The 23,135-nt window shown below is 41.4% G+C and overlaps 1 protein-coding gene and 1 pseudogene across 1 annotated transcript; both read right to left on the bottom strand.

Moving 5' to 3' along the window:
* Positions 1-8,399: 8,399 nt before the first annotated feature.
* LOC115936161 (uncharacterized) lies at positions 8,400-8,520 on the bottom strand (annotated as a pseudogene).
* A 10,055-nt stretch (positions 8,521-18,575) lies between these two features.
* ATOH7 (atonal bHLH transcription factor 7) lies at positions 18,576-20,126 on the bottom strand. Its single transcript, XM_004049493.5, has one exon. The coding sequence runs from the start codon at positions 19,659-19,661 to the stop codon at positions 19,203-19,205; it is 459 nt and encodes a 152-aa protein (XP_004049541.4). The 5' UTR covers positions 19,662-20,126; the 3' UTR covers positions 18,576-19,202.
* Positions 20,127-23,135: the final 3,009 nt, after the last annotated feature.

The raw sequence follows: 23,135 nt of genomic DNA, 5'->3' as shown, positions 1-23,135 counted from the left end.
TCATTTGTATGTCTACTCTGTATGAGATGCTGTGCTAGATACTGCGGCAGATATAAAGATATGAATAAGTCACAGTCCCTACCCTCAGGGAGCTCACAACCTATTAGGGAAGGTAATATTTGAGGTATGCAGAATGCTGTCTCTTGAAGCAAAATAGAAGCTTCTAGTGCTCTTCATTCTATTTTTTTCATAACTTTAAAAATCTTTTCAATCTTTATTTCTTAATAAAACAAAATGCCGTAGGTTACATCCTCAAGCAATAACTATTTCAATTATTCAGCAGAATTATTAGATTCTGTTTTTTAATGTATTCAGTAACAGCAGTGAAATACAGGCATCCTTAATGGAATAGAATGCATTTCATATGGAATCCAGTAAAATATTGTTTCCATATTGACTTCTGAGATCTCTTATAAACAAAGAGCACTTTTTTCTTTCTTTTTTTTTTTTTTTAATGGAGTCTCACTGTCACCCAGGCTTCAGTGCAGTGCCACGATCTTGGCTCACTGCAAACTCCGCCTCCCAGGTTCCAGCGATTCTCCTGCCTCAGCCTCCCAAGTAGCTGGGATTACAGGCACACACCACCACGCCCGGCTAATTTTTGTATTTTTTGTAGAGACAGGGTTTCGCCGTGTTGGCCAGGCTGGTCTCAAACTCCTGACCTCAAGTGATCCATCCACCTCGGCCTCCCAAAGTGCTGGGATTACAGGCATAAACCACCGTGCCCAGCTTAAAGAGCACTTCCTAACTCCAGGACTGCTCCTAGATTGTACACCAGACCTCCCCATCACACCTACTTCTGTAAACCCTAGATAGTTCTCCCATGAAAGGATGTTCTTCATCTCTCTATTTAAGCTTTCTGAACAGAGAACTAAGATAAATATTACATTTGGCAACTAGGTGGCGTTGTCTCACCCCAAATATTAACAGGCCTAAAAATTACTGAAATTTGAGCTATTAGATTATGTTAAAGCGGGGTTTCCCAACCTCAATACTACTGACACTTTGGACTGGATAATTCTTTGTTATGGAGGACTGTCCTGTGCATTGTAGAATGTTTAGCAGCATCCCTGGCCTCTGTCCACTAGTTGTTCTTCCCCAAGTTGTGGCAGCCCAAAATGTCTTCAGACATGGCCATATGTTCCCTGAAAGGCAGAATCCCCCTTTGTTGAGAACCACTGTGTCAAACAAATCAAGGCCCTGCTTTAAGAATTCCATTAGAACTCAACCGAGCACAATGACTGTAATCCTGGCACTTTGGGAGGCTGAAGCAGGAGGATCGCTTGAGCCCAAGAGTTCGAGGCCAGCATAGGCAACATAGTGAGACGCTATCCCTACAAAATATTGACTTCAAAAAAGAATCCAATTAGAATTAAATTACAATGAGGAGTATTTGAATAAAAATTTTAGTTACATTGGATGTTTGTTTTCAACATATCCAAAATCAGATTCATCTTCCCTTTATAATCCATTCCTCAATCTAGTTTAATGATTTCTGTTATTGGCACCATCAACGTTCCTCATAAGTCTAATAAGAAACATCCAAGTCAGTTTTTGCTTCCTCTACCCTATCAATGGACAAGTCCTGCTGATTCTACTTCTATCATTCTTCTTATAGTCAGGAGTTTCTTCCTTTCCCCTGCAGTGCTCCAGTTCAGACTTCCATTACTTCCTTCACCTGCCCTCAATAATACTTCTTTTTTTTTTTTTTTTGTGAGATGGAGTCTTGCTCTGTCACCCAGCCTGGAGTGCAGTGGTACAGTCTTGGCTCACTGCAACCTCTGCCTCCCAGGTTCAAGCGATTCTCCTACCTCAGCCTCCCAAGTAGCTTGGAATACAGACGCGAGCCATCATGCCCAACTAATTTTTGTATTTTCAGTAGAGATGGGGTTTCACTGTGTTGGCCAAGCTGGTCTTGAATTCCTGACCACAAGTGATCTGCCCGCCTTGGCCTCCCGAAGTGCTGGGATTACAGGCATGAGCCACCAGGTCCGGCCACTTGACCTCAATACTACTGACTTCAACCATAACATACTCCTTCTGGTCTTCCTGCCTCTAGTCCTGCCATTTCTTCCTACTCAAACCTAGCCCAGATCTCAGCAGCAGATCATTCTTTGCAAAATACTGCTCCAGTTATATTAATATTATTTCCAAGTGTTCAAACCCCTAATGGCTACCTGGAGCCAATTCAGGTACCAGCTGACCTGCCCTGTGCTACCTAATATGATCCCAAAGCTTTTCATCCATTACTCAGAAAACGTACCCAACACAGCAGCAAACCTCACACAGGCCCCTGCTTTTCAGCCACATGCCTTTCTTCTGCCTCTGCCTGGAAGGCTCTCCTCAGTCTCCACCTACGGAAGTCTTATCAGTTCCTTCAAGTCCATCTCAAATGCCATTACCTCTGATATATTTTAGGATCTCCCACACTCCAACCAAATAGAATTCTACTTTCTTTGAAGCCTTATACCAAGTTCCTTGAGTCTGGAGGAAGAAAAGATTACTTTCTACGTGTTTTTTTGTTTGTTTGTTTGTTTGTTTGTTTGTTTTTGAGACAGAGTCTCACTCTGTTGCCCAGGCTGGGGTGCAGTGGTGTGATCTCGTTCATTGCAACCTCTGCCTCCTAGGGTTCAAGCAATTCTCGTGCCTCAGCCTCCCGAGGTAGCTGGGATTACAGGCACCCCCCACCATGCCCAGCTAATTTTTATAATTTTAGTAGAGACGGGGTTTCACCATGTTGGCCAAGCTGGTCTCGAACTCCTAACCTCAAGAAATCCACCAGCCTCAGCCTCCCAAAGGGCTGGGATTACAGGCGTGAGCCACTGCACCTGGCCTCTACAGTGCTTTGTACAGAACACAGCCTCTGTGTACCTGCCTGCCCTCCCTCTTACACTAGCCCACTCTTGCTTGCATTAGGTTTTGGCTACTTGTTGGTACGGACTGTGTCAGGAGTTTGTTTTCATGCCTTATATAGAGTAGTCACTCAATAAATATTTATCAACCTAAATGGAATTTTAAATTGTATATAAGTAGGTTTATTTCTATATAAAGTGTATCCAGTCTAAGCAGTGATTGTTAACCTTGCCTGCACATTAAAAGCTCCTGGGGAGCTTTTAAAAAATCTCAACACCCAGGCCATTTCTCCAATCAACTGAATCAGTAGCCCTGGGGTTGTGACACAGGCATCAGTATTTTTTAAAGCTTCCCAGGTGATTCCGATGAGCGACTAAGGTTGAGAAGAATCATTTTATTACCATGATTATCGTAGAACTTACCCGTAAAGGTCTGAAGGGATGCAGATGGCACAAAGCTGTAGTGCTGGAATCCATGAGGAAGGTACTGCCCCTGGTTATGCATGCAGTATGTGCCTGGAAAATAGAAATAAGCACACACATTGGCTTTATTAGACCCTACTATTTTGTGCTACATTCGTTAGACATGCAGCATTCATGAAGCCCCCAAAGGAAGCTCAGAAACCTGCAAAAAATGGATCAAGGAAAGAAGGAAAGTTGATGCAATTTGCCTCGCCATTTATTTCAAAAATGTGTGCAGATTCCATAAGCACCCTTCTCTCCAAGCAACTGAAGGGCTTTTCATAACTTAATTAGTCATGGCATTGGGGATCAGAGGGAAAATGGAGAAAGAAAATGCACCGTTTAAACCAAAACTGCCTTTTTGAGATAGATCACTCTTCACCAAACTAAGGGATTACTCAGAATTTCCAAATAGCAGAAGTGGTGTAAATGCATCCTTCTCTTTTTATTCATCACTTAACTTTTGTAGGCATTCAATAAGAAAACATGGTCAATAGACAAGCACCAAGTAGACTTAGGGCCCTGAGGAACACGTACAAGGAAGAATCATTCCCAGAGGAGTCGAAAGATGACTTTGGTAAGGACAGTTTCACCTGGATTATCCTCAAATGATAAATGGGTTGTGCTCCACATATTCATTTGTAAAGTGGTTGTTTAAAACTGAGACTATATTTCCTTACACACATATCACCCAACGCTGGATTCCCAAGAGAATCCAGAAAAGCCCGTCTAATTCATGACTGATTACAGCACAGAAATACCTCCCTTTACTGCTTCTCACTTCACTGTACTTCACAGATACTGCAGTTTTTACAAATTGAAAATCGGTGGCAACCCTGTGAGAACATGTGCTCTCACTGCCTGTTTCTGTGTCGCATTTTGGTAATTCTGGCAACAATTCAAAATTTCAACATTATGATATAGTTATGGTGATCTGTGATCAGGGGTCTTTGATGTTGCTATTGTAATTGCTTTGGGGCACCATGAACTGCACCCATAGAAGGCGGCAAATTCAATTGCTACATGTTGTGCGTGTTCTGACACCTCTACCAACCAGCTGCTCCCACATCTCTCTCCCTTTCCTTGGGCCTCCCTAGTCCCTAAGACTCAGCAATATTGAAATTAGGACAATTAATAACCCTACATTGGCCTCTAACTGTTCAAGTGAAAGAAAGAGTAGTACATCTCTCACTTTAAATCAAAAGCCAGAAATGATTGAGCTTTGAGAGGAAGACACGTCAAAAGCTGAGCTAGGCCACAAGCTAGGTCTCTTGTGCCTGTTAACCAAGTTGTGAATGCAAAGGAGAAGTTCTTGAAGGAAATAAGTGCTACTCCAGTGAACACATAAATGATAAGAAAGCAAAACAGCCTTATTGCTGATATGGAGAAAGTCTGAGTGGTCTGGATAGAAGATCAAACCAGTCACAACATTCGCATAAGCCAAAGCCTAGTCAGAGCAAGGTCCTAATTCTCTTCAATTCTGTGAAGTCTGAGCTAGGTGAGAAAGCTGCAGAAGAAAAGCTGAAAGTAAGGCTGGGCGCGGTGGCTCACACCTGTAATCCCAGCACTTTGGGAGGCTGAGGCGGGTGGATCACGAGGTCAGGAGATCAAGACCATCCTGGCTAACATGGTGAAACCTCATCTCTACTAAAAATACAAAAAATTAGCCAGGCGTGGTGGCGGGTACCTGTAGTCCCAGCTACTCAGGAGGCTGAGCCAGGAGAATGGTGTGAACCTGGGAGGTGGAGCTTGCAGTGAGCGGAGATCCTGCCACTGCACTCCAGCCTGGGTGACAGAGCGAGACTCCGTCTAAAAAAAAAAGAAAAGAAAAAAAAGAAAAGCTGGAAGCTAGCAGAGGTGGGTTCATGAGGTTTAATGAAAGAAGCCATCTCCATAATCTTAAAGTGCAAGGTGAAGCCGCAAGTGCTGATGTAGAAGCTGCAAGTTATCCAGAAGATCTAGCTAAGATCATTGATGAAGGTGGCTACACTAAACAACAGATTTTCAATGTAGATGAAACAGCCTTGTATTGAAAGAAGATGCCATCTGCGACTTTCCTAGTTAGAAAGGACAAGTCAATGCCTGGCTTCTAAGCTTCAAAGGACAGGCCGACTCTCTCATTAGGGGCTAATGCCGCTGGTGACTTTAAGTTGAAACCAATGCTCATTTACCATTCTGAAAATCCTAGGGCCCTTAAGAATTGTGCTAAATCTACTTTGCCTGTGTTCTATAAATGGAACAACAAAGCCTGGTTGACAGCACATCCGCTTACAGTGTGATTGACTGAATATTGTAAGCCCACCATTGAGACTCAGAAAAAAAGTTTCCTTTGAAAATATTACTGCTCATTGACAATGCACCTGGTCACCCAAGAGCTCTGATGGACACATACAAGAAGATTAATGTTGCTTTCATGCCTGCTAATACAACATCCGTTCTTGATCCAGCCCATGGATCAAGGAGTCATTTCAACTCCCAAGTTTTATTATTTAAGAAACACATTTCTTAAGGCTATAGTTGCCATAGACAGTGATTCCTCAGATGGATCTGCGCAAAGTAAATTGAAAAGCTTCTGGAAAGGATTTACCATTCTAGATGCCATTAAGAACATTCATGACTCATGGAAGGTCAAAATATCAACATGAACAGGAGTTTGGAAGAATTCGATTCCAACCCTCATGGATGACCAGGAGGTTCAAGACTTGAATGGAACACGTCACTGCAGATGTGATGGAAATAGCAAGAGAACTAGAATTAGAAGTGGAGCCTGAAGATGGGGCTGAATTGCTGCCATCTCATGATCAAACTTTAGCAGATCAGAAGTTGCTTCTTATGGCTGAGCAAAGAAAGTGGTTTCTTGAAATGGAAACTACTCCTGGTGGAGATGCTATGAACATTGTTGAAATAACAATAAACAATTTAGAGTATAACATAAACTTTGTTGATAAAGGAGCAGCAGGATTTGAGAGGATTGATTCTAATTTTGAAAGAAGTTCTACTGCGGGTAAAGTACTATTAAACAGCATTGCATGCTGCAGAGAAATCATTATGAAAGGAAAAGTCAGTCAATGCAGCAAACTTCGCTGTTATTTTAGGAAATTGGCACAGCCACTGTAACATTCAGCAACCACCACCCTGATCAGTCAGCAGTCATCAACATCAAGACAAGACCTTCTGACAGCAAAAAGATTATGAGTCTGTGAAGGCTCAGATTATTGTTAGCATTTTTTTTCAGCAGTAAAGTTTTTTTGTTGGTTTGTTGTTGTTGTTGTTGTTGTTACAGAGTCTGGCTCTGTCGCCCAGGTTGGAGTGCCGTGGTGTCATCTCTGCTCACTGCAACGTCTGCCTCCCAGGCTCAAGCCATCCTCCCACCTCAGCCTCTCAAGTAGCTGGGACTACAGGTGCTCACCACAGTACCTAGCTAATTTTTTTAAGTTTTTGTAGAGCCAGCGTCTCACTGTGTTGCCCAGGCTGGTCTCAAACTCCTGGGCTCAAGCGATCCACCCGCTTGAGCCTCTCAGAGTGCTGGGATTACAGGTGTGAGCCACAGTGCCCTGTCAAAGTATTCTTTAATTAGGGTATGTACATTGTTTTTTAGACACAGTGCTATTGCACACTTAATAGACTACAGTATAAACATAACTTTTATATGCACTGTGAAAGCAATAAAGTTATGTGACTTGCTTTATTGTCTGGAACAGAGCTCTCAGTATCTCCGAGGCATACCTGTACCTATTACTCTAGACTGGGTTATGGCCTCAAGAACAGGGAACCAGACAAAGCAGTGAATAAGAGAAAAAAGACTACTTCCTCCTCCTTTTCGGTGCCTATGATGTGTCAAAGCTAGAGTGTCAATGATCCTTTCTGCATCTAGCCTTCATTCTTTGTTTTTCTTCCCAGGTGCCCTGTGCCCCATGTTCTATAATCTCACTGCTCTAACTTGTCCCATCTCATCCCTTCCCCAAGGCCTGCCAGGGTGCTTCATGCTCCACAATGACCTAACTCCAGTTCCATACATCTTGGCTTGGTATCCAGAAGAAACCAGTCCAGTTGAACAAATTCTAAATGCCCGAGAGTCTTTTAACTTCACAGAGGTGCTGAATTTTTAAAACCAATTGCTTTCTCCCTCCCATCAACTTCTATTTAATGAAATTGCTGAGAGAGTTTTTTAAAAAAAATCAAACTGTGAGGGGAAATAGAGGGAACTGACTCAGACACCCGAACTGTTCCTACCGATCACAGCCTCTTCCTTTCTTCCTTCTCCTCCATGTGCTCCCAAAGTACCCTCCAAGCTGGGACCTTGAGTTTATGTGCATATGGGCTATTAATAAGTCGATTGTAAACTCAAAACTGCCAGGGAAACCATAAATGTAGGCAAATTTACTCATAATAGCCTTTATTCAGGGTCCCTTCCAGGGTCCTTGGGTAAGTTGCATTAAAAATATTTCCACTAATGGTTGAGTTGAAAGTCAACATGCCTTACCAGTAAATGAACAGTTACTTAGACTTCAATAGAGTCAAAGTCCTTTTAATCACTAATAGCTTTTTCTTGTTGTAAGTGTATCAGTATTCCAGAAAGTTCATTACTGAAGCATTGTTTGAAGAATGCCAAGCATCTTCTAAACTTTGACAATGCAGTGGTCATCAGTATGCTAAAAAGTTGCTAATATCATGTTTTTAAAAATCTGTGCAGTGCAAAAAATTGCATATTTGCTAAAAATATGTTTGCCTCTTATTTCTAATTACATTAGTTAGCATACTTGGTATTATAGAACCATAAACAAGCTGCCTTTGGTTAATATGTACATAATAGCCACTTCAAATTCCAAAGAGAAATAGCCTTGAACTTGCAAAAAATAAAGAAAGAGCATACTTTTCAATCCTCTGAGAATTGTGCCATAAATGCTGAGAGTATTGAAAATGGCTGCACTGCTATAAACATTAATTTGCTAGAAGATTTTAATGTATAAGTGAATAGAAACTGTTTCTCTAATAATAAAAAGTAAAATATTTCAACATTATTTGACAATAGTATTTTAAGGCTGAAATAAATGTACATGTTTCTTTAAAATGTAGAAAGTAGTTATAGTTTCCAGGTTTAAAGATTACTTTTTGATAATGAATGAACCAATTTTTTTTTTTTATTTCTTAGAACTGATAAGAGCAGATACTACACTTGGTCTTAGCTAAAAGGCCAAGAAGCAATTGGACCAATTTTTCTTTCTTTCTTTCTTTCTTTTTTTGAGATGGCGTCTCACTGTATTGCCCAGGCTGGAGTGCAGTGGTGTGATCTTGGCTCACTGCAGACTCCACCTCCAGGGTTCAAGTGATTCTCCTGCCTCAGCCTCCCGAATTTTTAAATGTACAAATGTATTTGATTTTTTTTTTTTTGAGACAGCGTCTTGCTGTATTGCCCAGGCTGGAGTGCAGTGGCGCAATCTCGACTCATTGCAACCTCTGCCTCCCGGGTTCAAGCGATTCTCGTGCCTCAGCCTCCCAAGTAGCTGGGATTACAGGCATGTGCCACCACACCTGGCTAATTTTTTTTGTATTTTTGGTAGAGATGGGGTTTTGCCATGTTGGCCACGCTGGTCTCCAACTACTGACCTCAGGTGATCCACCCACCTTGGCCTCCCAAAGTTCTGGGATTACAGGTGTGAGCCACCGCCCTGGGCCTTATTTGACATTTAAAAGTAATTTTATAAATGATTCTTATTTATATTGTATAAATTACTACATGTGTTATAACCTGGTTAAAATATCTCTGGAGCAACAGAAAGATAACTGGATTTTGGTTTTCATTCTTAAACGCTTCTTAACTGAAAACAAATACACATTAAAAAATGGGATTTAAAGATGGGCAAGCACAGTTTGGACTGGAAATTCATGGAGATATGAATATAGTCTTGTTACAATAAGAGGTGTTTTTATACTCACAAGAAACATTAATTATTTGTATATAGCTAGCATGGTAAAAGTAATTGCTCAATATTCCAAAACTCCAAAAAATCCAATGTTTCTACACAGATTCAATGAGTTATCAGCAAACAAGAGATAGATTCCTGTACTTTCCACATGATTACTGTTGTAAGAATCCAGTGAATGTATACTAGTATTGACTATAGTTGTCACTGCCAAAAGATGACTAAATATGTATACAGTATAAAAGTTTTACTGCATGTTTTAAGGGCAGTAAAAATCCTAAAATAATTCAAATGAGAAAATTTTAATGCAACTATATTTTAACACAGTATTGGTAAAAAATGTTTCCAGTATTTTGATTTCAGAGACACCTTATCCTCTTTTATGATTTTCACTTAGTTTTTGCAATCATTAGCATTAAATTTATTGACCTAATCTTCTCTTTTCATTATCTCCCTGTCCAGATAAAAATTTTTAGAATATTTAATAGCATTAGGAAAGCTTCCTAGTTTGTAAATTCTTAGGTGAATTCTAAGGAGGATTTTGGTCATTCAAATGAGTTTAGATAGATTCTCTAATATTTTCATAACTCTGGGATCTCTGTCTCTTTATTTGTAAAATGAGCAAAGTACTGAGGTTTGCTGAGGATGGAGGGTAGGATAAATGCATAAATAAATATTTATGAAGCGTTTAGACAATCCCCCCCAAAAGAGTGGTAGCAGTTTTTTAAATATATATTTTTTAAAATGCCTTTAATGTTTAAAACATTTTTCTCCAAAGTAAATAGTTAACTTGTTTAAAAAGTTCACATTTCTGACCGGGCGCGGCAGCTCACGCCTGCAATCCCAGCACTTTAGGAGGCCGAGGCAGGCAGATCATGAGGTCAAGAAATCGAGACCAACCTGGCCAACATGGCGAAACCCCATCTCCACTAAAAATACAAAAATTAGCCAGGCGTGGTGGCGCGCGCCTGTAGTCCCAGCTACTTGGGAGGCTGGAGCAGGAGAATCGCTTGACCCTGGAGGTGGAGGTTGCGGTGACCCGAGATCCCACCACTGCACTCCAGCCTGGGTGACAGAGTGAGACTCCGTCTCAAAAAAAAAAAAAAAAGTTCACATTTCTTTCCTGCCCACTACTTTGTCCTTCCTTAGAAGGGTAGTACACAATGATGGGATTTTGTCTTCCAAGATGGCATGCAGCGAAGAAATAAATGGACAAACCTAAAGAAAAATCAAATGGATTTTCAAGAAATATCCTGTCTGCTTTCTGTAGGGAGATTCCAGGGAAATTCACTTCAGTGTAGGCAGAATAGCCTAGGGGAATTTTGACTTCTGTGTCTATGATTGAAGGTAGTGGAAATGATGACTCCACCGTGCAGAGAAATAGCAAGGGAGTTTCTGTATTCCTTTCTGGCATAAGTAGTTCAGGACAATTCCACAGTACTGTCCCAAACCCTAATGAAGAAACATCCCATGCCAGCATCTCAGTGGCCTTACATTGAATAAATCAGCTTTAGAATACCTGGTATACGTGGACCCTCAAAAATAAGCATATCCTTTGGTCTCTGTTTTTGCGTTCTCAGCTACATCACGTCTGAACTTAATCCTGTTGATTCACATGAAGACTGACAAATGATGTACACCCACACACACACAAACACACACACACTTCAAGTAAGGAGTCGTGGAGCACCCACAGCTGACTTAATTTAATCCAAATCAAGTGACACCTTGTAACGCTTTTTCTCCCTCTCCATGCATGAGTTCTTCCCACTTGAAAACACACCAGGCCCCAGAAGTCTCGCAAACATGGTATGCTTCCATCTCAGGAAGCTGGAGTCAACTTATTTTCTAGAGTACTTTTTTTGGTTATTGAAATCTTAATGCAAAAGCCATTATAGTGACTATTTTGAAATGCGTGCATTGCATAAACTGTATATTTCACCTCTATTACTAGAAAGCAATTAACAGATCTTGGCTTTATCCCTGTTCCTCCACATCATGCATGTGAAGACCTTCTGTGGAACTGAAAACCAGTGATCATTTAAGCCAAAATGTCTGCGAGCATAAATCACGTCGTTCCTCAGAAGGCACATGGTATTGTATTCTGGTAGAACACGTCATCTACATGACGCCGGTTGCTGTTCCCTAGTCCTGCTTTCTTAAGGATTTGTTGGGATTGTGTTTTGTTTGGAAATTTTGCAATTAGAAGAATAAAAATTAAATTTATGAATCAGAATTTAATATAAGCTGCATGTTTTTAAAGGCAATTTAGAGGATGTGATGGACTGTTTCTTTATTCATTAAATAAAGTTTTATTTATTCTCAATTGATTGTTGGGTTGGTTTTGCTTTTTTTTTTTTTTTTTTTTTGTCCCACTCTTAGTATTCTGTGTTCTGTTACGTGATGGTCACTCAGGTGTGCCCATGAGACGAGTCACAGGAAAGGCTCAAGAAAACAAACTTTATTGTACTCACAGATCCTAGGAACAGGAGGCATGTCACACCATGCAGGGCCACATGGGGAAGCACCAGCTTCAGTCAGGAGGCAGAAGGGGCTGGAGCAAGGTGAGAGCCTAGGCCACGGCCCTTATTGGAGTTCCTGTGAGGAAGGCAAGGCAGGGCAGGATTGGCTTGTTTAAATAATTTGGAAAGGCTCTAAGGAGAGGTCCCTAGCTACCTGGCATCTGGCCCTGAGATAATTAAGGCAGTTGAATATTACCTCCTGGTGTGTACAGGCCAGATCTCTGGATTGGTTAGTCTGCATTCCAAAGGCAAGCTTTCCTTTGAGCCCTTTGCTATCCTTAAAAATTGGCCAGCCTTAAGAGGGGCAGTCTCTCCCCACCCAGAAAAGTTTTTTGTTGTTGTTCTGTTTTGTTTTAAGAAACAGTCTCATTCTTTTACCCAGGCTGGAGTGCAGTGGTACTCATAACCTCAAATTCCTGGGCTCAAGCAATCCTCCCACTTCAGCCTCCCAAGTAGCTAGGATTACAGGCGCACACCCAGCTAACTTTTAAAATTTTTTGTAAAGACAGGGTCTCACTATGTTGCCCAGAGTGGTCTCAAATCCCAGGCTCAAGTGATCCTCCTGCCTGAGCCTCCCAAAGTTCTGGGATTACAGGAAGGAGCAACCACACCCAGCCCAGAAAGTTTTTTTAAATGTTAAAACAGCATAATGTACAGAACATTTTAAAACTAAACAATATACTTAGTATATGAGATGGGTAAATTCTTGTTTTCCAGAACAGTAATTTGCTGCATAACAAGGTTTTAGTCAATCACTTATATGACAGTGGTCTCTTAAGCTTATAACAGAGTTGAAAAATTCCTATCACCTAGTGACTTTGTAGGTAACTGATAAGGTTTGGCTCTGTGTCCCCTCCCAAATCTCACTTTGAATTGTAATCCCCATAATCCCCACGTTCTAGGGCGGGACCAGGTGGAGATAATTGAATCATGGGGACAGCTTCCCCCATGCTGTTCTCTTGATAGTGAGTGAGTCTCACGAGATCTGATGGTTTTATAAGAGTCTGGCTTTTCCCCTGCTGGCACTCATTCTCTCTCCTGCCACCCTGTGAAGAGGTGCCTTCTGCCATGATTGTAAATTTCCTGAGGCCTCCCCAGCTATGTGGAACTGTGAGTCCATTAAAACTCTTTTCTTTATGAGTTACCCAGTCTCTGGTATTTCTGCATAGCAGTGTGAGAATGGACTATAATACAGTAACATAACATCGTAGTGCAACACACGACTCAACATGTCTGTAGTGATGCTACTATAAACAAACCAACTGCTCTGCCACTCATACATATTCAAACAATTGCACATACAACTATGTACAGTACATAATACTTGATACTGAAAATAAACAACTATCATACTGGTTTATGTATCTATTATAAAATACTTTTAGAGTGTACTTCTTCTGCTTATAAAAAGAATGGGTAACTGTAAAACAGACTCAGGCACATCCTTCAGGTGGTATTCAAGAAGGCATTGTTATCATAAGAGATGGCTCCAGGCCTTATACTACCCCTGAACACCTTCCAGTGCGACAAAATGTGGAGGAGGAAGACAGTGACATTGATGAATCTAGCCCTTTGTAAGCTCAGGTTAATGTGGGCCTACAAAGGTTAATGTGGGCCTACAAAATATTAATGTTTCTTTTTTTTTTTTTTTGAAACGGAGTCTTGCTCTGTTGCCCAGGCTGGAGTGCAATGGTGCGATCTCAGCTCACTGCAACCTCCGCCTCCTGGGTTCAAGTGAGTCTCCTGCCTCAGCCTCTTGAGTAGCTAGGACTACAGCCATGCGCCACCATGCCAGGCCAATTATTGTATTTTTAGTAGAGCCGGGTTTTCACCTTGTTGACCAGGCTGGTCTCAAACTCCTGACCTCAGATGATCCGCCCAACTCAGCCCCCTAAAATGCTGGGAATACAGGCGTGAGCCACCATGTCCAGCCATTAATGTGTGTTTCTATGTCTTAGTTTTTAACAAAAAAGTTTAAAAAGTAAAAAAAATAAAATAAATTTTAATTTTAAAAAATCTTGTAGAATAAGAATATAAAGAAAATATTTTTGTACAGCTGCACAACGTGTTTGTATTTTAAGCAGTGTGATTTTACAAGAGTCAAAAAGTTTGAAAATGTCAAAAAATTACCAATAAGCTGAGGTTAATTTATTATTAAAGAAAGAAAATATTTTATAAATTGAGTGTAGCCTAAGTGTACAGTGTTTATAAAGTCTGCAGTGGTGTACAGTAATGCCCTAGGCTTTCACATTCACTCACCACTCACTGGCTCAGCCAGAGTAGCTTCCATTCCTGCAAGCTCCATTCATGGTAAGTGCTTTCTACAGGTGTGCCATTTTTTATCTTTAATGCTGTATTTTTACTGTACCTTTTCTATGTTTAGAAACACAAATAATTATCATTGTGTTATAATTTTCCACAGTATTCAGTACAGTAACATGCTGCACAGGTTTATAGGCTAGGAGCAATAGGCTGTACCATATAGCCTAGGTGTGTAGCAGGCTAGACCATCTAGTTTTTGTAAGTACACCCTGTGATGTTCCTACAATGATGAAATCACCTAACAACGCGTTTCTCAGAATGTATGCCCATTGTTGAGCAATGTGTGACCGTTGTCTTTCAGCTTTGGTATTTTGGGGATACACGATTCATCTGAAATCGCAATCTAAAAATCCTATGTAAATTCAATATAATACTTGTTAACATTTGTACCCACTAGTATATGTATAACCAGAGAAGGGAAAAGGTGTACATATGAGACAACAGATCATATATTTATTGTCTTAAGTGTATTTTGAAATTTCTAGCTGGGCGCAGTGGCTCATGCCTGTAATCTCAGCACTTTGGGATGCCAAGACGGGTGGATCACGAGGTCATGAGATCGAGACCCTCCTGGCTAACACGGTGAAACCCTGTCTCTTCTAAAAATACAAAAAAGTAGCCAGGCGTAGTGGCGGGTGCCTGTAGTCCCAGCTACTTGGGAGGCTGATGCAGGAGAATGGCGTGAACCCAGGAGGCGGAGCTTACAGTGAGCCGAGATCGGGCCACTGCACTCCAGCCTGGGGGACAGAGCGAGACTCCATCTTAAAAAAAAAAAAAAAAAGAAAGAAAGAAATGTGTTTCACACATAGGTATAGAAAAGAGATATCTTCAGTGATGTCTAGACAGAGAGCAGATGCTAGCCAAATTCAGTACCAAAACAGCACTTTGCTTTTACTGCAATATGGCAAAATTTAAGTGAATTGAGCCTTAATTGTTGAATCCTGCAGCTCCACTAACCACAATCTAAATACACCCTCATCTGTGCCATATCTAGCAGAAATTTTAGATCTTCATTAGTATAAATATCAACTCATTAACTAAGAAACTGGCTATGTTGGATGTTTAGCCTCGTCTTCCTTATGATCTGCAAATAGAAAGAATAGGAAGTCGGCCGGGCGCAGTGGCTCACACCTGTAATCTCAGCACTTTGGGAGGCCGAGGCCGGTGGATCACGAGGTCAGGAGATCGAGACCATCCTGGCTAACACGGTGAAACCCCATCTCTACTAAAAATACAAAAAATTAGCCGGGCATGGTGGCGGGTGCCTGTAGTCCCAGCTACTCGGGAGGGTGAGGCCGGAGAATGGCGTGAACCCGGGAGGCAGAGCTTGCAGTGAGCCGAGATCGTGCCACTGCACTCCAGCCTGGGCGACAGAGCAAGACTCCGTCTCAAAAATAAATAAATAAATAAATAAATAAATAAAAGAATAGGAAGTCAGTATAACCAGTTTTTGGTAATGAGACTAATGGTGGCTTGTCCCATCTTTTTTTGTTTTTCTTTTTGTTTTTGAGACAGGATCTCACTCTGTCACCCAGGCTGGAGTGCTGAGGCACAATCATAGCTCACTGCAACCTCAAACTCCTGGACTCAAGCAATCCTCCCCCAACTCAGCCTCCAGAGTATTTGGGACTGCAGATGCACACCACCACACTTGGCTAATTTGTAAATTTTTTGTACAGATGGAGTCTCACTTTGCTGCCCAGGCTGGTCTTGAATTCCTGGCCTCAAGTTATCCTCTTGCCTCAGGCTCCCAAAGTGCTGGGATTGCAGGGATGAGCCACGGTGCCCAGTCACCTTTCCCATCTTGATAGTCCTGTTCATTTGTATGTGTTTCTTCAAGAGTTCTGACCTTGGGGTTTGGGAGCTCAATCTCTAGCTTGCACCCAGGGAGAGCCCACATATAATAATAGCTAGTCAAACTTCCAGAGGAGATCTTCCTTTATTATTTAATGCCCCTCTATTAGGAGCTCTTACAGCACATATCCCTGGTACAACACTATTGAAGGATTTGGCTAGACTCTGTTTAGGACTACTTAATGATTAGTGTGTGTGTGTTCTCTTTTGGTTGTCTAGCCAAGGACAAGAATGGTGTCACATAAGACTGGGTATGTGTAGGTACTTGATAATATTTGTTGATTTGTTGAAAAAAAGGAGCACAGATACAAAAATATTTTTTAATTTTAATGTCTTGTCAAACTAGAAAGAAAATGAATTTCCAAGATGAACAGTATAAAATACTATAGCAAGTTTTAGGTTGCTTGGTAATCTAAATTCTGTTACATATCATGATATATGAATCTTGACTGCAAAAAGATGTTATACTTGGTTTTAGCTGAGCTCCTACTTAATAAACCACAATGGATCTCTCAACATACAGTTTGAAGAGTTTCATCAAAGATTGGATTTGATCACTGAGACTCATTTACTTTTCCCTCATATGTCTTCCAGGAAAAAAAAAATAGTACATTGAGTGGGGTGGAAAGTTTAGAAATTTGGTAAAAGCTAAGTTGCTTCCAGAAATCTTCAAAACCCAGAAGCAGAAAGCTAAAGGCTTAGTATTTAAAAGAAAGACTCCCATTCTTTTGGAGGAGCGACGTCAGGGAAGAAGTATGAGATTAGAATCCCATCATTTTAATTAAATTGTCTTATTTCATTAAGAAAGTGTTGTTAAATTAGTAGCCAAAAATGAAATATCTATTGAAAAATAACTTTTTCTGTGCAAAGCCCTATACTAGAAGCCATAGAGATACAATGAAAAGCACACTACTCTTTCACAAGGTATTTACAGTTCAGAGAGGGAGATGTGACATCCTACCTGAAAAATGACTAATGATCTTAATATATTTTTGAGACATTCTCTGATAAACAAAAGCACCGATTTTGCTCATTCTCGAACTCTGCACACTTCCTGGAGTTATTAATGAAGCTTCTCAGGAGATCTGAGTAAGTAGACTATTGTGCCCAAATAGCAAGTAAGGCAAATGCCTTGAATCTTGCCATTGACCCAAGTGCACACTGCAGAGTGGAGTTGTGACTAGAAAGGGGTCCTGGCATCATGACTTCTAGAATTGTGTTGTTTGTCTGCTAGATCACATAGCGTCTTTTAAGAGTTGTTGGAGTCAAGAGGTTAAACATTTTACTATTGAATTTGCAGTTTCTAAATTTTCAGTTTACTATCAAATTTGCAGGAAGCAAAGTTCTGAGCTCTCCTGTTTCTCATTAATGGATATCACCTGGAAAGGGAAATGCAGCTTCAAACTCCCAAGGGGTTTCTGAAAATACACTTGTGATTTTTTTTTTTTTTTTTGAGACGGAGTTTTGCTCTTATTGCCCAAGCTGGAGTGCAATGGCACAATCTCGGCTCACTGCAACCTCCACTTCCCGGGTTCAAGCGATTCTCCTGCCTCAGCTTCCCAAATAGCTGGGATTACAGGCATATGCCACCATGCCTGGCTAATTTTGTATTTTTAGTAGAGATAGGGTTTCATCATGTTGGTCAGGCTGTTCTCAAACTTCTAACCTCAGGTGATCCACCTGCCTCGGCCTCCCAAAGTACTGGGATTACAGGCATGAGCCACTGCGCCTGGCCCACCTGTGATTTTTTTAAGTGTAAATGTATGTGTGTGCTGGGGAAGACACTTTCCCTCATTACAAACCAAACGGATTTTGATAGGGATAATTAAGAAAATAAAAATTGTAATAAAGTCTGTAGATAAACTGTGAAGAGGCAGCTGTGTCTGAGGTTAGGCTTTGGAATCCAAAATAAAAGAGTTTTGGGAGTCATTGGTGTTTTTGTTGACTTGTGACAAGAGAAATTCCAAATGCATGGATAACTTAGAGTCCTGCTTTTCCTAATTATGAGTAAGACATTCTCCCAAATGCATGCACCACTCTTCACCAAGTCACTCTTTACATGAAGGGCTTGGTTTATTCATGCAATGGTTAAGCAAATTAATGAAAGTAATTCAAACCAATACCATGTTTATTATTTTGCTCCCATTTTGATTGGTCTTGATGGTAGTGAAGCCCTTATTGTCCAACTTGTACTGATTAAAAGGAAATCACTTCCAAAGGCAATATTTTTAATTTGTGTTAGTTTTAGAAATATAGAAGTGTATTCCTGTATATGTGTATATATACATTACTGTATACATATAAGAATAACTACATATATTTGGGTACTTGTAAGGACTTAGTAGCAATCTGCTTAATACGGGTAATAAAATATTGAAGAACTGTGTATCTAGTTACTTAAAAGCTAAATATTTCACTTTAATCTTTTAAAAAATCAACAAAAAATTTACAAGTTGACAGAGAAAATGTTTAAATTAATTACATGTACTCTCATCAGCTTTTTGAGGAAGTACTACAAAACGGCACATTCGTTTATCGGTCGGATTAGGTTTAAACACTCCACATGTTTGCTCAGGGAAGCATTCTATATCATCACCTCCAAAGAGTTCTTTAGCGCCATCAGGAAACTGGCAAGGTACTTGGCATGAAAAACAAATCCACGTTTTTATTTATATTTTATAAAATGTATATTTTTAATAATGTGTACACAGTTTAAAAAAATACAGAGCACCGATACCCATGTACTGTACCCAGAAAAAAAAAAAGTGTTTCTACTTCATGCTTGCACACACAATGCACTAAAGCAAAAACGCATTTCCACAACAGGAAGGTAGCTCTGTTGTGAGCAAACACAAGTAATGGATACTGTAACTTCACCCGAACAGGACAAACTCACGAAGTTTAAGAAAGTGATTATTTCTCTGAGGACTGGAACAGAATAGCTTAATCCTATTTTTCTTAAGATTGTTTTCCCTCAAAGTAGCCCAGAAAAGGGGAAAGGGGGCATTATTTTCACAGCAATCAACCCATTCACAAGATCCATTAATGAAATCTACAAAATACAAAGGAGGAGGGGAAAAGAAAGGCAATTAAATGATTGCGTCCATAGGTCTGATGATGCGAATAAAGGTAATCTGAGAATCGACTAATTTTCCTCGAGGAATGCATCCTTAGAATCCTGGGCCGCCGGAGGCTTCTGGGCTACTTGGGGCAGGGCCGCGGCTCGGAGCGGCTGCCGGACATCCACCCCCGCGGAGGCGCGCGCCCTAGGTGGCCATCTGGAAGGGCTCGGGCTGGAAGCCGAAGAGTCTCTGGCTGTACAGCTCGCTCTCGCCCGGCAGCTTCGCGCCCGGGAACGGGAGGTAGTGGTCGCGGCCGAAGTGCTCACAGTGGAGACCCACCCAGTCCCGCTCCGAGCCGAATCGCTCGGCCTCGGCCAGGATCCGAGTCAGAGCCATGATGTAGCTCAGGGCCATCTGCAGGGTCTCGTACTTGGACAGCTTTTTATCCTGGCCCCACTGGGGAACCACCCTGCGTAAGCGGTCGAAGGCAGTGTTGAGCCCCTGCATGCGGCGGCGCTCGCGCGCGTTGGCCGCCAGGCGCCTGCGCGCCGCGCTCTCCAGCCGCCCGGCCCCGGCGCACGTGCCCGCGCACTCGGTGCCGCCCGCGCACGGGGTTGCAACGCGCGCTCCCGCCGGCGGGCCGCTGGGCTTGCAGGACTTCATCCCCGGCCCCAAGCAGCGAGGCGCAGACCTCGCACGCCCGCCCGCCCGCTCAGGACCTGCGCGTGGGCTGGTCTCTCGAGCCGCTTCCCAACGTGCCTCTTCTGAGCAAATAAGTCATAAACAAAGCAACTCACGTGCAATCAAATAGTTTACAGTGGGGGAGTGCGGGACTCGGCCTTCTGTCCTACTGGATGACCAGGCTGATATCTCTTCACTTGCCCAAATTTAGGGGAAAATGAGATGCTCAAGAGAAAGTCATTTTCTCAACATGAAGTTGAAAAAGAGAAGGAAACCTTCTGCAGCAGAGTTTGGTGTGGCTGGTTCGAGGAAGGCCTTTCAAGTCCTCTGGGAAAGCCTGAGACTCCTTTGCAGGAAGATGAACTCTTTCCCGAAGCTCAGGGAAGGAGCGCTTTTAGCGTAGTAGCTGTCGGAGAGTGCAGGATGAATCTTGGAGGGAGGAGAATTTATAGCAAAGAGCTGAAGGAGGGAACAGGTGGTGGCAGGTGGGCGGGCGTCCCTCGGCTTCTATCTCAGCACCTTCCTACCCTGGGAACTGCGGGGAGGAGGGGGCGACGCACAGCAAAATCCTGACATTACAGCATTAGTCTGTTGAAGTTTCTCCAAAGCTATGTCCAACACTAACTAACACACCATCTGGAGTGGCCTGGCTGTCCCCAAAAGAATAACAAGGTGGGGGTTGGGGCAGAGCTTGGTCTATCTTTTCCCGTATCAGTGGGCAGCTTACGTATCAAAAACTTAACCGATACTTGTAAATTATTAGAAATCATCTGTGTGAAAATGTTGGTTTTGGCATTATGAGATACATCGGGACTGTAGTATAAGAGGATGTAGCTTTGTTGAGAAGTGTGACAATTTTGCATAACGCTAATCTAATATACTGACATTTTAATTTTAGTTATTAAGTAAGTTGGAACAAATTAGCAGGTTCCAATATTATTGCAGACCTGGAATTTTACTGTGCAATTTGGCTGTTTTCTATGAAATAATGTATTATAACATATCAAAAGATATTAACGTGTATATAAAATTTTATATTATTCTAATTATATAATTGGGTTGCTTGAATTCAGATACTTAGGCAAATCAATTCAGTATTTATACTTCATTTCCCCTGCCACAGGTTCATAAATATTTGTGGGAAATGCACTGAGATGATAACTAATCATTTAATCATTTAACATTTAAATCAAAGAAAACTAATCATAATGCACATTTTTGTGCAAAATGAGAACATCTAAGTAACTTCTGAGGTTTTAAAAAATAGTTCCTAAAGCACAATTTTTGAAAATAGTTTACATCTTTGAACATTTCAGTTGTGTCAACTGCCCGCAGGAATAATAACAAAGCATGATTTCTGCTATTGATAATGGCGATCTAATTGATGCAGAAGAACCATTAATTTGATTCTCTCATCTCTGCTCATTTCTCACTCTTAAGAGGAATCAAGGAGCAAGAAAACTACCTCCAAATAGGTTCAATCCAGAATCCTTACTGGATTCTTTAGGAAGACCAAGTATGCTCTTTCTCCTTTTGAAATATGGATATGTCAGCATTATTCTCAAATATGTTTATTTAATTAAAGTGTCAACAAACTGTCACAAACTAGGAGTCTTTTAACCATGACTTGCTTTCCCCACCATTGCTCAGACTATAACCCCATTGTGACTGCCCTGACTCCAAGTCCTGTCTTCTCATAAATAGTTGATTAATCCCCCAGCTGAAGCAATGACAATGAAATGAAGTTGAATGACATGAAGACAATAGGAAGCAATTGAACATTAATGATCTCCAGCATGACAGATGTTGAACACAGACTTCTGCATGGAGCCACTCAGCTCTGTTACTTTGGGTCATAACAGTCTTGGTTGGGAACAGCAGTCCTGTGACAGAAAAGACTATGTTATATAGTCATCAAAATGTCAAATATATTTTTCTGTGTTTCTGTGGAAATCTGCCCTATTAATGCCGTTGTTCTTCATATTCATTTGCTTCATCCCTTTCCTCCAAAGAGCTCCCTCTGTGCTGCTCCGTGGAATGTTTCTCTGCAAAATGGACTGTACATTTGTTCTGGATGTTATTGTCCAAAGTGCTAATGAGATGTATGATTTTGCAGGCCATGTACCCAGGATTGATGAGACTTTAGCCCAAGTCCAAAGGCAATGAAAGCATAACTTGAAGAGAAACAGGAAATACTACTGTGCACACAACAGTTATATTAGAACATAAACTAGCAGATACCTATGATATGAAGTTGATCCAAGGATAGAGAGAATTGCTGCAGCAAAGGGTCTTAGAGGGCATGTATAACACATTTCCCAAATGTATTCTGAAAGACATTATTAGAATGACAAAGATGCTTCTGGGGGAAAGGGTTCCATTGTCAAATAAATTTGGGAAACAGTATCTGCTGTCTTCCACTTGGAGAGTCATGAAGCAAAATTGGCACAGTAAAGTTTCTGAGAAATCCTGGAGTAAAGAAACCTATTGACTCCAGCATTTCTGAGATCTCCTTGAACACAGAACCCTCTTATCCTAGAAAGATCTATTGACAAAGTTCCTTGGCTGGGTGCAGTGGCTTATGCCTATAATCCTAGCACTTTGGGAGGCCGAGGCGGGAGGATTGCTTGAGACCAGCCTAGGCAATATAGTGAGATCCTATCTCTATGAAAAATGTTTTAAAAATATTAGTCGGGTGTGGTGGCATGCACCTGTAGTCCCAGCTACTTGAGAGGCTGAAATGGGAGGTTTGCTTGAGCCTGGGAGGTGGAGGCTGCAGTGAGCAGTGATCACCACTACACTCCGGCCTGGGCAACAAAGTATGACCCTGTCTCAAAACAAACAAAGTTCCTTGGACACTTTTTCTAACCTGCTCTAGTACATTTCATTTCATTTATTTAATTTATTTATTTGTTTATTTTTTGAGACGGAGTTTCACTCTTTTTGCCCACGCTGGAGTGCAGTGGTGCAATCTCAGCTCACTGCAACCTCCACCTGCCAAATTCAAGTGATTCTCCTGCCTCAGCCTCCCAAATAGCTGGGATTACAGGCATGTGCCACCACACCAGCTAATTTTGCTTTTTTAGTAGACACGGGGTTCCACCATGTTGGCCAGGCTGGTCTCGAACTCTTGTCCTCAGGTGATCCACCCGCCTCAGCCTCCCAAAGTGCTGGAATTACAGGCGTGAGCCACCGCGCTCAGCCTTCATTTATTTTACAGAGGAGAAGGAGACTGAGATCTAGAGACTGAACATTGTACTAAAAGGCACTGAGCAATTTAATGATTAGATTAAGGCAAGAAGTCAAATCTCCTGCATCCCTTCATTTTAGAGGCTTTAAAATTAGAAGATCACTTAATACAAGCCCCTCATTTTGCAATGGGCCAACTGATATCTACCAGTCACTTCCCAGTCAGACAAGTCACTAATACAATTTTCAGGAATAGAATTAGCAATT

Source organism: Gorilla gorilla, chromosome 8 (assembly GCF_029281585.2).
Source record: "Gorilla gorilla gorilla isolate KB3781 chromosome 8, NHGRI_mGorGor1-v2.1_pri, whole genome shotgun sequence".
NCBI classification, from domain to species: domain Eukaryota; kingdom Metazoa; phylum Chordata; class Mammalia; order Primates; family Hominidae; genus Gorilla; species Gorilla gorilla.
Note: the sequence above shows the minus strand (reverse complement) of the source record. Positions and strands in the feature narration are given on the sequence as shown.

Bases quoted from the DNA above. Each gene is read 5' to 3' on its own strand.
- ATOH7 (XM_004049493.5), bottom strand. From the start codon at position 19,661: ATGAAGTCCTGCAAGCCCAGCGGCCCGCCGGCGGGAGCGCGCGTTGCA.